Genomic DNA, 13231 nt, shown 5'->3' on the forward strand with positions numbered 1-13231 from the left:
CAGAGGGACTCATTCCAGCAGCATTGCCAGTAGGTATATATTATTCTGTAAGAGTTACTCCACTGATTTCTGTAGGCCAAGAAATGATGTCATCATGATTGAGAGTAATTATTATAGATGCACAGATCTGTAGCCTATACAAACCTATTCCATTTGGAGATTACAAATTATTACCTCCCAGTTGCCTTCCAGGTCATGACAAAAAGTTGTATAATCAAGCACAATGTGTAGTAGTGTGATCGTCAGGTATGTCTCCTCACCTTTGTGCTAGACCAGGCAGATCCTTTTATTTTTCAAAAGGCTCAGATCAGATGCAGCCTTCTATGAAGGCTGCCTTACTCCTCCCAGTTGTTTGTGCTTTTTCTTCTAAATTACTTATTTTTTACTTATCCGAGTGCTTATTGCATCCTCCCCAATCAAATGGAAGCTTCCTGAAGAAAGGGACTTTACTATTTTTATCTTTGTGTAAACAATGCCTAGCACACATTTGGAAAACTTAGTTACTTCTGATTTTACCCTCCTCCTTAATATCCCCCATCAATTCAATTCAGAAAATGTTAACATCTCTTTACATGTATTTGGGAAAAAATGTTTTAAATAAAATAAAAATTTTAAAATATATATAATTGGGAAATATAAATATAATCAGATTAGAATTGAATAAATGAAATACAATAGAAACTCCCCCCCAAAAAAGTTTAACATCATGTTAGAAAAGTGATATTTAGCATAATAAAACTTTACTTTTGGAAGGTCTCTTAGAAATTATCTGACCAGCCAGTTTTTTAAGGGTGAGGAAATCAAGGCTTAGGAAGGAAGGTTTTTTTTACCCAAATAAGTTAATGGCAAAACTGGCTTTTCTGAACTCACATTCTTGTTAATTTTGGGCTACACCAAGCTGCCTCTAGATGCGGAAAGGGAAAAGGAAAGACAGAAAATTCTCCTATATCAAATTGGTTACTCATTTGTAGCTACCTCTTAGAAGTGTGAAAATTCTTTGGATCATCTCTAAATGTATATTTATTCATGTGATTAGGTATCTATCTCTCTTTATCTTTGACAAACAGAGCAAACACCATAGCAAGGTGAAACAATATGGTTCCACCTAATCAGTGAGTAAGAGTTCTGACATTTCTCCCAGACTGTCGATATTGAGTAATGTACCATAAAGACTTCCTTTATTTCTTCCTATGATAACTTCAGACCCATACTACGTTTCTTTGGGCAGAGTAGAGATTATATAATGGGATGAGATGAATTTTTATCTTTTTCAGAATTATTGCCATTTTTTGACTGTTTCAAAGAAATTGCTTTCCTTGGAAGACTTAGAATATAATTAAAGCTTCAAATACTCTTTGAAGGTATAAATTCAGGAAAGAACAAAGGCAACCCATGCTGACCTAATAATAACATTAATACTTAGCATTTACATAGCACCTTGTATGTGCCAGACTGTGTGCTAAGTACTTTACAAATATTATCTCATTTGATCTTAACAACCCTGGGTGGTAAGTGCTATTATTACCCTTACTTTACAGTTGATGAAACTGAGGCACACAAAGGGCAAGTAACTTGCCCAAGGCCACACAATTAGTAAGTGTTTGAGGGTGGGTTTGAACTCAAGCTTTCATGACTTTAGACCCAGCACTTTATCAGTTGTGCACACTCACACACATACACAAAATAGACACAAAAATATACTTTTTTAGAGTAATGCAGCAGTGAGATATTCAGCAATAATAGTTCACACATAATTTTTTAAATAATAAACTTTTTTTTCGTTTTGAGTTCCAAATTCTGTCCTTCCTTCCTTCCCTCCCCATCTCCTTCTCTGAGGCAGTAAGAAATAAGATATAGGTTATACATGTACAATTATGTAAAACATTGCCTTACTAGTAATTTTCTACAAGAAAACTCATAAGAAAAAAATGAAAGTAAAAAAATAGCTTCAGTCTGTGTTCAATCAATATCAGTTCTTTTTTTAGAGGTGGATAGTATGCTTTATCATTAGTCCTTTGGGATTGTCTTGGATCGTTGTATTGTTGAGAATAGTTAAGTCATTCACAGATCTTCATCAAACAATATTGCTGTCTCTGTGCACAGTATTCTCCTGGTTCTGCTCACTTTATTATACATCAGTTCATACAAATCTTTCCAGGTTTTTCTGAAATCTTCCTGCTTGTCATTTCTTATAGCACAATAATAGTCCATCATCACCATCATATACCACAGCTTGTTCAGTAGTTCCCCAATTGATGGGCCTTCCTTTGATTTCCAGTTCTTAGCCACCACAAAAATCGCTGCTGGAAATATTTTTATGCAGATAGGTCTTTTTCTCGTTTTTGGGATGTCTAATGTTTTAAGGTTTACAAATAATTTTCTCACAGCAACCCTGTGAATTTACAGTGAGTCTTCTCACCGTCATTTTACTGATGATAAATCTGAGGCTCAAAGACTTGAAGAGACTAGCCTAAGATTGCACAACTAGTAAATAGCCAAGCTAGAACTTGAACATGGGTGTTCAGACTCCAAGACAAATGTTCTTTACACTGTGTCAGCAGCTGATCTTTCTCCAAAATGTAACCTGCTTCTAGAGTGTTTTGTTGATCTTCTCTCACTCCTGGTAGGCCTAGCTATAATGGGAATGATACATGAGGAATGGGGGCAGTTGAGTATTCACACCAACAGTCTCTGAAATCTGATTCTAAAATATAGGCTTCTGATGTCTAGCCTAGTTTGTCCTTAACTAATTTAGCCACAGAACACTTCTGGACTTGAAATGTGCAGACAGAACCCATAAATGGTGACTTACCCATGGCAGGGAGGGGGGGGGGGCATGAAATTTACTTTGGGATAAGCACTTGGGGAAATTTTGAAGCAGAAGTGTGTCCCTTCTTTTGAGCTCACTACCTTAGTTAAAAATCACTGTAAATATGTTTTCTTTGTACAGAATTCCTTATTTAATCTTTCAGTGATAAGAACATGTTAGAATTTGCTCAAAACTCATTCATTTCATGTGGAATCTGGGTTTGGAAAAAAACTAATCTAGGCTTTTGTGTAAGAGGATAGCTATAGTGTTTTATATCTCAGTAGTTCTGGTTCTCCTGTGAATCTCAAATCACCTAAATAAATAATGCATTATTTTAACATCTTGCTTCCACTCCACCCCATTTTGTGGTAACTAAATAAAAGGACACAGGAAAGATGGGCAGAAAGAATAGATTACCTTGATAGAACAGCTGAGGCATTCTAAATGGATGTCACTTACCCTCTGCATCAGCTGAATGCCCCATAGGCTTTGGGGAATGGCTCACTCAGCCTCCCACCCCCACATTCACACACCATCACCAGCATTTTGAGCTTTCACCAGTATATGAAAAATTCCCAAATGTTCTGTGGCCAAGTTAATTTGGAAAACACTGACCCAGAGAAATTGGAGATCCTTAGCCAAAGTTCCCTTTAACTGAATTATCCCTAGCTCCCATTTTGGAGGATATGACTCCTAATGAGTACATGGCTTTTGGGGGTGTGTATGTCTGGGAATATGAGTGTATTTCTTGCCTCCTCAGTTTCAAAAACCAGCTGACTTTTCTCCCTTTGTTCCAGACCACACCCCATCTTTTACCTCTATGTGACCTACCTGTTTCCTCCCAGGCTCAACTAAAGTGCTTTCCCTACAAGAGATCTCTCCTCCATCAACCATTATAATATTAATTATGATTATTAAGTAAAATATCATTAATTATAAAACTATTAATTAAATTACAGTTTATTTCATTTCTTTATTAAATAAATTGTAATATAATTTTGTATTTACATATTGTGCTATAGTATATTGTATAATATATGCACACACACATATCTATCTATCTATATATATATCTGTGTAGTTATATATACAGATATGTTATTTACTTATCTGCGCATATAGGTTTGTTTCCCCAAGAATCCTGGACACTCCTCCAGGGCAAGGACTAGTTTGGAATTTGGGGCTTTTTAGGTCTTTGTATCCCCTCTGCCTGGCATGATGCTTGGCTCCAGTAGGTGCTTAATAAGTGCTTGTTGAATTAAATTATCAATGAGTAGGGTTCAGTGAAATGACGCAATCTGAACTGAATACCCTTTTCTGGCCCTTCCTTTTTGCTTCATTCCTACTTCTAAGTCTTAATGCTGTGTCCATTGTTAGTGGAGGGAAAGCTTTAGAGAAACTAGGGGTCTTGGTAATTACAGCAGTGTTTGGAGAGTATAAGAGACAGTATCAGAATATACCCCACTCAGTTTCTTTCTTTGTTGTGTGTTACCCAGAAAAAAATGGTCTATTGAAGGCAATTTGTCTTCATTTTCCATATCGTAGCTGCCTCCTATTTAATTTCCCTTCAGATTCTGCTTTGTCGTTAGGCTCTATCGCCATTGTTCCTCCTGGTGAATTCCCATAACGCTGTGCCACCCCATCTAGCAGTGGAACTTTTTCTTCCAGAATATTCAGGGTGCTTTTTATGTCATTTGACTGCTTACCCTTGTGAGGTACAGATGATCAGGCACTATTCCTTTCATTCACAGGAGTGCAAATTGAAGTACAGTATTAAAATAGTAAGTAATTTGCTCAAAGGGAGTTAGAGTATTAGATTAGGAATCTAGAGGCCTGGGCTCTGAGGGTTGACTTATATATCATTTGAAGACAGAGGAGCCCCAGGAATAACCCTATTTTCTTCTCTGTGGCACAAAATTCATTGTTAACATAGCTGTTAACACAGTTTATGTTGTTTGGAAATAAATTAGGACCTCTCCCAAGTCAAGTTTGCTTCTTGGTACCCATCTTTTCATTTAAAATCATTTGGATGGCAGCTAAAAATGACGTTGTGGTAGGTGGTTAATTTCTGCTTGTTACTAATAATTATAGCTTCCATTCTGGCACCTTTCACAGACTAAACTGGCTATTCTTAGCCAGTACAAGATCGGATTTTCTGATTTGCTTTGGGAGTTAAAAGCCAGAGTACTTTGATGAACTCCTTGACTCAGGCTGTCAGAGTCTTTAATGTAAGCCTTCAGTCCCCTCTTCCTTCAGCTTCCCTTCATGATTTTATTTACCAGTGATGTATAAGACAGCAGTGTCAGAGGTGAAGTAGAGTCCACTTCTCCATCTTGATCACTTTGAATTAAATCCACAAACACATTTAACACCTCTATCTGTGTAGACATCTATACTAGGCACCAAGAGATCCAAAATAGGTGCCGAGTATCATCATCATTATACTCTAAGTATATCCTGCAGAAAAAGCTGAGAGCAGCCATATTTGATCATAAATCCAGTCCATCCAGTTGGTTCTTCTTCTGTCTGACTATAATGTTAAATTTCACTGTATATGATAGTGGTAGAGAAGTGGAAGGGACCTTAGTACAGTCAATCTAAGCATCTAGTAGTAGCTCTCATTACCCCAACAGTTCAGTATTTATAGAGCATTTTAGGCACAAGAGCCCTGTGAAATGGGGCAGCATAAGTATGATTCTTCTCATTTTCATTTTTTACAAATGAGGAAACTGGTTTTGCATGTTCAAATGATTTCTTATGTGTAATACAGAAGGTATATTACAGTCAAAACTTGGAAAAAAAGTTTAAAAAATTTTTAATTAAAAAAACTTGAATAGATTTTTTTCTTGATATGTAACAATAATAGCTTAGGGTTACTGTAAGTGGGAGCCTTTGTAAACTATAAAACTGTGAGTTTTCATATATCAATTATGGTTTTGAAGTTCCTTTATGTCCATTAATTAAATTTAATCTTTACAAAATTGCTGTAAAGAGTTACAGTTGATGACATAAAAGGTTGTAGAGAAGCCTAGGCTCTTCCACATTAATCCCCAGCAAATATCTAAAAAGAACTACAGAAAGACCATTGAAATAAAAAACTGGAAAAAAATTAAAAGTAACCTCCTTCATCTAGTCCAGTGTAGGTGGGGAGAGGAATTATACCAGGGAATCCAGCATGAGGACAGGCAAATGTAGAAGCTAGCAGAAGTGGGAGAGAGGGAGCAATTAACAGCTATTAACAGGGAAACTAGCTTGAGTTCCCACAAATGGATGTAAAGGCAGCCAGTGCTCTGAACAGAGAAAATTGAAAGCCAGAATGAGATCCTAAAGCCAAATTCCATCCCTGGCCTTGTCAAAAAAAAAGAAATGGGTAATGGAACCCATTCCCATAAGCCACTAGGGCTTGGCCATGCACTCCTTGGAAAACTGGGTCAACTTAATACCTGGCCACTACATTAGTGTGAGAATGCCAGTGGCTGTGCAGGAGCCCTCAGACCAGCTTGATCTCCAGCTCCCCTCAGGTGCTTCTTAGGCCGGCAGTAGAGAACAGAAGAATTCATAGCCGAGCATCATGTTAGGAGAAGGAGAAAGGCAAGCTGAGCCCTGAATTCATAGAGACTCAAATTAACCAAATAAGAAATAAACAATTTAAACCCAATCTCAGAAAAAAGAAAATAACCCATAAAGGACTGCCTAAAGGAAGAAAAAACCCAGGGCTTGATAGATTTGCAAGCAAATTCAATTAAACACACAGAGGAAGGAAGACACATGCATTTATTAATCCCCTCCTGTGTTGCCAGGCACTGTGCTAAACACTTTACAAGGACTATCTCATTTGATCCTTATTAAAACCTTGGGAGGTAGGTGCTAATATTTTTTTCAGTTGAGAAAACTGAAGCAAAAAGGTTAAGTGACTTATCCAGCGTCACATAGATAGTGACTGAGGAAAAATTTGAACTGAGGTCTTCTTGCCTCCAGGCCTAGCACTATATACTACCTCACAGAATTTCAATATAAAATATTTTTACAAATGACCTGGTGGTTTAATGAGAGAACCCTAAATTCAACTGAAAAATTTGTTGAGATGATAACCTGTTACAGCAAAAAAGCAAGTTGTACATATTAGATTATCATATGCAATCATCTCTTTCTACTCCTTCTATAAGGAAACATTCATGGTTGTAAATATAAAGTTCATAATGATCAGAAAACATTTTTCAGTTGAGATAATACATATCTGAACTATTTTACAAACTTTAAAATGCTCCATTAATTTCAACTCTTGTCATTCACAGATTTGTTGTTTGTTGGTTTAAGAAGATCAAAATGTGCAATAAATGTTAGGAAGACTATCAACAATATTTAAAATAGCTTTATTAAATTTCTAAGGGGAGATACCCAAAGAACTCTCACATTTTCCATTCCTGTGGAGTATATACTTCAGTGATTTTCAGTATAAATGGTCTCTGTAGCCTAGCATCCCATTCCGCAGTGCCAGGTCACCTGTGATCATCAGCCACATTCCCCACTTCACGACAGGGAAGTCAGGGGCTACTCTGCACCGAATCTGGAATTTACATCATTATAAAATATAAGAACAAGCAAAAATGGCAGCCATCCCATACTATGGTTTACTTGTAGCAGCCCCTGACTACAACCAAAGGTATCTGGGTTCTACTTCCAGGGACAGTTCCTTTGGAAGTTCCAGGTACTCTGGGGGCAGTAATTGCCCACCATCTTAGTCTCGCAGAATCAAATCCAGGCCATTGGTGGGCATGCTTCTTCGGGAAGCTAAAGAGGGACTAGTGTTTATTAAGGAGCATAGTGACCTGGTAGAAGCTGCGCTTAAGGATGGACCCAGAGAAGTTGGATTAGAGTGGGAAGAGACAGGTAGCAGGAATATCAGTTAGGTAGGTATTGCAATTGATTCTGTGAGAAGTAAAGAGGGTCTTTGAACTAAGGTGCTGGCTGTGTGGTTACTGAGATGGGGACTGATGCAAGAGACTTCGTGGAAGTAGAAATGGCATGATTTTGCAACTAATTAGTTATGTGGGGTGAAACAGAATGAGAAGTTGAGGGAAATGCCAAGGTTGTGGGAAGACTGGAAAAGATGGTGGTGACCTCCACAGAAATAATCAGGTTTGGAGAAAGGAGAATAAATTCTGTTTTGAACATGTTGAATTTGAGATGTGTCTTTGATATTCAGTCTGAAAAGTCTACTAGGCAATTAGTGATACAAGTTCAGAGGAGAGACTTGGACTGGAAACATAGCCCTGTTTATCTATGTAGAGATCATAATTAAATCCATGAAAGCTGATGAGGTCAGCAAGAGGAAGACTAGAGAGAGGAAAGAAGAGACAGAGCCTTGAGGAGCATCCTAGTTAGGGTGGGTGATATGGATGCTGAGCCAGCAAAAGAGAGAGAAGGAATGGCCAGATAGGGAACAGGAAACCCAGGTAAGAGCAGTGTCGTGAAAACCCAGAGAAGAGTATCCACAAGAAGAGGCAGATGCAGCTAGGTTTAAAAAGATGATGTTTAGAAAACATCATCTAATTTGGCGATTGAGATTATTGCTAAATTTGAAGAGAGCAGCGTCAGTTGAGTGATGAGTTTGGAAGCCAGATTCAAGGGGTTGAGAAATGAATGAGCAGTGATAAAATAGAGGCAATTAGTGTAGACATCTCATAGTAATGATAAACAATAATGAGCATTTATATAACCTTAAGCTATGCAAAGTGCTTTACAAATTTGATCTCATTTTATGCTCACAACAACCCTGAGAAGTAGGTGCCATTATTATCCCCATTTTACAGATGAGGAAACTAGACACAGCTTAAATGACTTGCTCAGGGTCATACCACTAGCGAATGTCTGTCCAGATTTGAACAAAGGTCTTCCTGAGTCCATCACTCTTATCCACTGTACATAACTTATAAGAGATTGGCTGTGTGTGTGTGTGTGTGTGTGTGTGTGTGTGCGCCTGTCTGTCTATCTGTGTCTGTGTCTGTGTCTGTGTGTAAATTAGTAAATCAACAAGTAAGTGCCTACTGTGAAACAGTTCCCATTCAAAAGATTTAAATTCTAATCAAGGAGACAGTAAGTACATATAAAACAAACATAAACATATACAGCATAATTTTGAAATTAATAAATACAAATATATATGTATATATGATTATATTAGATATGTAGGTATATAGTATTTAATACAAGGTGATTTAGGGGTGAGGGCACTAGGAGCTGGGGATATTTAGAAAGCTTCATGAAGAAGATAGTGTTTAAGTTTCATATATTAAAGCAAAGGAGGGACTCAGAGGAAAGGAGAGACTACACTCTGGGAATATGGAGCAAACAATTCAAAGGCACAGGAATAGAAGGTGGAATTTTGTGTTGGAGGAACAGAGAAGCCAATTCAGTAGCTTGGATTGCAGAGTGTCAGGAGGTAGTGATGTCCAAGGAAGCAAAAAGATAGATTGAGCCTGGTTGTGAAAGCTTTCAGAGCCAAACATAGGAGAATCCATTTTATCCTAGAGGCAATAGGAAAGCTGTTAAACTGGAGTTTGTTGAGGAGGGGAGTGATATGGTCAAATCTATGCTCAAGGGCAAAAAAAAAAAAGAAAAGAAAAAGTAGAGGGAAGAAATAGATCAATGTTGAAGGTATGGCTCTAACACCCTCTGGCATCCTCCTAGTTCAGGTTTGGTATTGGGCAAAGGGAGGCACTCTTAAGTCACTGAACATTGAACAATGGAGCTTTATTTTCCTTAAATACATCAAAATATACAACAAAGCTTCGGTGGCCCTTAACTTCTGGACATGGTCCCCATTTTCTCCATCTGGAATCACATCTGGTTAGGAGATCATCATGGTATGGCAACTCAAGAGGTCTTCTCAGAACTCCGTGGCTGAACTTTATGCTCCTAGATGACCAGGAAACTGCCTCCAGAAAGCTGAAGCTAATCAGGCAGCTTTGTCTTTCTTTTTTTTTTTTTTAGATGGAGCCTACCCATTTTGGGATGGGAGGGAAGAAGGGAAATGTATTCATATCACAAAAGACTATTGGCTTGAGAAGATGAGAAGGATAACTTTTGTGTTTTAGTTGGAGGATTAATTATGGGGAGACGTGGGCATGTTTTCAGGAAACAGGGAAAGAGTCAGTAAATAGGAAGAGATTGATGAAGTGGGGGTATGACTACAGGTAACAGTCTATTGGCAGAAAAAGAAAGAGATGGGATCAAGTCGACAAGCAGAGGTGAGTCTTAGTGAGAAGGCCTACCTCACTATTGGAGATTAAATAAAGGAGGAGAGAACTGGGATGATGTCAAAAGGTTTTGAGGTACAAAGTAGGGAGTGAGGAACTTAGGGCACAGGGCCTCAATTTTCTCAGTAAAGTATGAGAGAACATCCTCTGATGAGGAGAGGGGTTTATAAGGATGTAAGGAAAAAGTTTGCTACTGGTGTTTTTTAGCATCAGAGTTATAATATGGGCGTGAGGGTTAGATCATTTAAGTTCTTTGAACATAGTAGAGCTGAGTAAATATTTGTCTAATTGAATGGAGTTTTATTTACTTGAATTCCTGCCATAATTGGGGCCCTTTGCATTTACTCTGCCATAAGAAATTTGATAAAGACGCAACCCAGTGATCCATAAGCCCTATGTCCTCTATTATTGTGCCAGAGCAGAGTGGTAGTTGTCATCTCAGAGGGTAGTGACCTGAACATTACTAATTGTCCCTGACCTTTGTGAGGAAACACTTTTTAATCTCTATAAATTTCTGCAACAGATGTGTTTTAGTGACTGAATTAATAGGCAGAATAATTAAAACCCAACAGACAGTGTTACCTTTGAGGGGATTGGGTTGAATTAGGGCACTGCTTGTTCTGTTGTTCCTTTTCCAGATGGGTCCCTTCCAATACGAAGCTGCCTGGTTCACCTAGTGGGAAATCAAAACCTACCCAACCAGCGTAACAGCTGTGGGAAAGAATAGCTGTATTGATGTGTCCCAGGCAAGTGCAATCCTCCCTTCTGCTCTTCTCCTCACAGCTGAAGTCTACATTGGAATTGGCAAGCCTGCAGAAGCAACAGCATGTACCCAGGAAGCAGCTAACCTCTTTCCAATGTCTCACAATGTCCTCTACATGCGAGGCCAAGTCTCTGAACTCCGGGGAAACATTGATGAAGCCAGACGTTGGTATGAAGAAGCCTTATCCATCAGTCCCACTCATGTGAAGAGCATGCAGAGATTGGTAAGTCACAAATAGAAACCAGTCACTCCACTGTTGAGTTGGTGTTCATCTTAGAAGCCATTGGGAGTACATAACTTTGAATTTTGTCAGTTTAAAAGAGCAGATTGCAGTTAATTAAGATGCTATAAGCTTTGGGTCCTCTCCCCCCACTCATATGCCCTCCTGAAAGAAAGCAATTTCAGCTTGATAGCAGCTTAGATAGGCAGGAACTGCAGTGTTGTCAAATGCGTATAAGTTTGAACATATAACCTACCGGTTATAGAGATAAAGAAGGGCTTGTTATCAAAATTTCTTTGCTGTTGCTTTACCTTTGAGGAATTTCTAACATTTCTGTTGCTGGGCATTCAGGTCCACATCTTAAGTACACCAAGGCAGCTATCTTGTCTCATACCATTCAGTTTCTTCAATCTTTGACAGATAAGTGACATTACACTAAAAAAAAAGAGATGAATAATTCTATTCATTGTACAGTTGCTTTTCCCTCTTCACTGAGGAGATGGGATTTCAGTAAAGGTAAGTAGGCAATCTGGAAAGAAGCCAGTTTCCACATTGTTCATGAGTTTGTTGCAAATGGCTTGCTTATTATTTCACTTAGACTGTCCTTTTCTGGGTATTTGAGCCATAGGTCAAGTATAGCTTCACTGGGCCTACTTTCCTTCCTCTCTGAAACCTCAATAGTTATTTGGGAACTTGGTTCCATGGTAAATTATCCAGTACTCTGTCATGTCTACAACATAGGTCATAATTTTGGATGATTTTGGTAATGAATACTTCGAGGCAGGGGGGTAGATTGAATTACCTCTGTAGGTTCCTTGGAAAGGTCACTTGATCTCTCTCATCTTTAGTTTTTTCATCCATAGAATGGGGATTAATAAATTACTAGCTACCTCAAAGGGTTTTGGGGAGAAAAGTGCTTTAAAAACCCTGAAACTTTATGTAAATGCAAGTAATAGTCCTTTTTAGTTGGCCAGTTAAAATCATTTACTGAATACTTCCTATGTGCCAAACACTTTTTTTTAATGAGATTCTGAAGTTGAACCTAATCAGCCAATTAATAAGAATTACTGATATGCCCAAAAGTCAGAGTGCTTTTTTTGTGGGGGGGTATGTATGTGTGTATGTATGTATGTGTGTGTGTGTGTGTATATATATATATACATACATATATATATATATATAAATGTGTATGACATGTGTACATATATATATGTACACATGTCATATACATTTATACACACATATTATTATATATTATATACTTGTGTGTATATAGAGTTATGAATATATGCAGTTTTGTGAAAATATATTATTCTTTCACTTAATATACAGGCCAGGTCCAGAGGTCAAGATCTGCATTTCTCTTCCAACATCTCTGACATTTTTTCAATATAAGGAAAAAAGTTCCATAATATTACTTTCTTTTTTTTCTTTTTCTTTCTTTCTTTCTTTTTTTTGGGGGGGGGTGGGGCAATGAAGGTAAGTGGACTTGCCCAGGGTCACACAGCTAGTAAGTGTCAAGTGTCTGAGGTTGGATTTGAACTCAGCTCCTCCTAAATCCAGGGCTGGTGCTCTATCCACTGGCCACCTAGCTGCCCCCCCCGCCCATAATATTACTTTCATGCCTTGATGTCACCAACTCACTAGAGCTTGGTGCTTAATGTCCCTACTAGCTCCTACAAGCTGTTTTTGTGCTCAAACAGTCAATCAGAAGTATCTGGTATGGTGGAAAGAATGCTGGTTTGTTAATCATGAGACAGGTTTGAGTCCTTGCTGTGACACATACTGTGGCATCAGAAATTTGGAATTAAAAGGGGTCTGTGAGGTTTTCTAATCTAGCCCCCTGATTTTACAGATGAAGAAACTGAGGCCCAAAGAATTAAATAACTTGCCCAAGATCACATAGGTAGTAAGTGGCAGAACCAGAATTTCAATCTAGTTCCTCTGAGTTCAAATCCTGTACTCCTTTCACTTTAGATAACACACAGGTGATTTTGGATGACTACCTTCATTTATTTGATCCGTTTTTTCATCTGCAAAAGGAGAAGGTTGAATTTGATGACCTTTGAGATCCCTGCCAGCTTTAAAACCTTATGATTCTATATATAATAAACAATGAAATACTTTCACCAGAGGAACTTCCAGAACTTTACAGCTTTCATTATTTTATTAATTCTCAC

The 13231-nt window shown here is 38.0% G+C and overlaps 1 protein-coding gene across 1 annotated transcript in view; it reads left to right on the forward strand.

Annotated features, from left to right (window-relative positions):
• The window catches only part of TTC7B (tetratricopeptide repeat domain 7B), a 334803-nt gene that overhangs the window by 246931 nt on the left and 74641 nt on the right, over positions 1-13231 (forward strand). Inside the window, 1 exon segment of the mRNA XM_043985520.1 lies at positions 10852-11054. Coding sequence (XP_043841455.1) covers positions 10852-11054 — 203 coding nt within the window.

Source organism: Dromiciops gliroides, chromosome 2 (assembly GCF_019393635.1).
Source record: "Dromiciops gliroides isolate mDroGli1 chromosome 2, mDroGli1.pri, whole genome shotgun sequence".
NCBI lineage: Eukaryota > Metazoa > Chordata > Mammalia > Microbiotheria > Microbiotheriidae > Dromiciops > Dromiciops gliroides.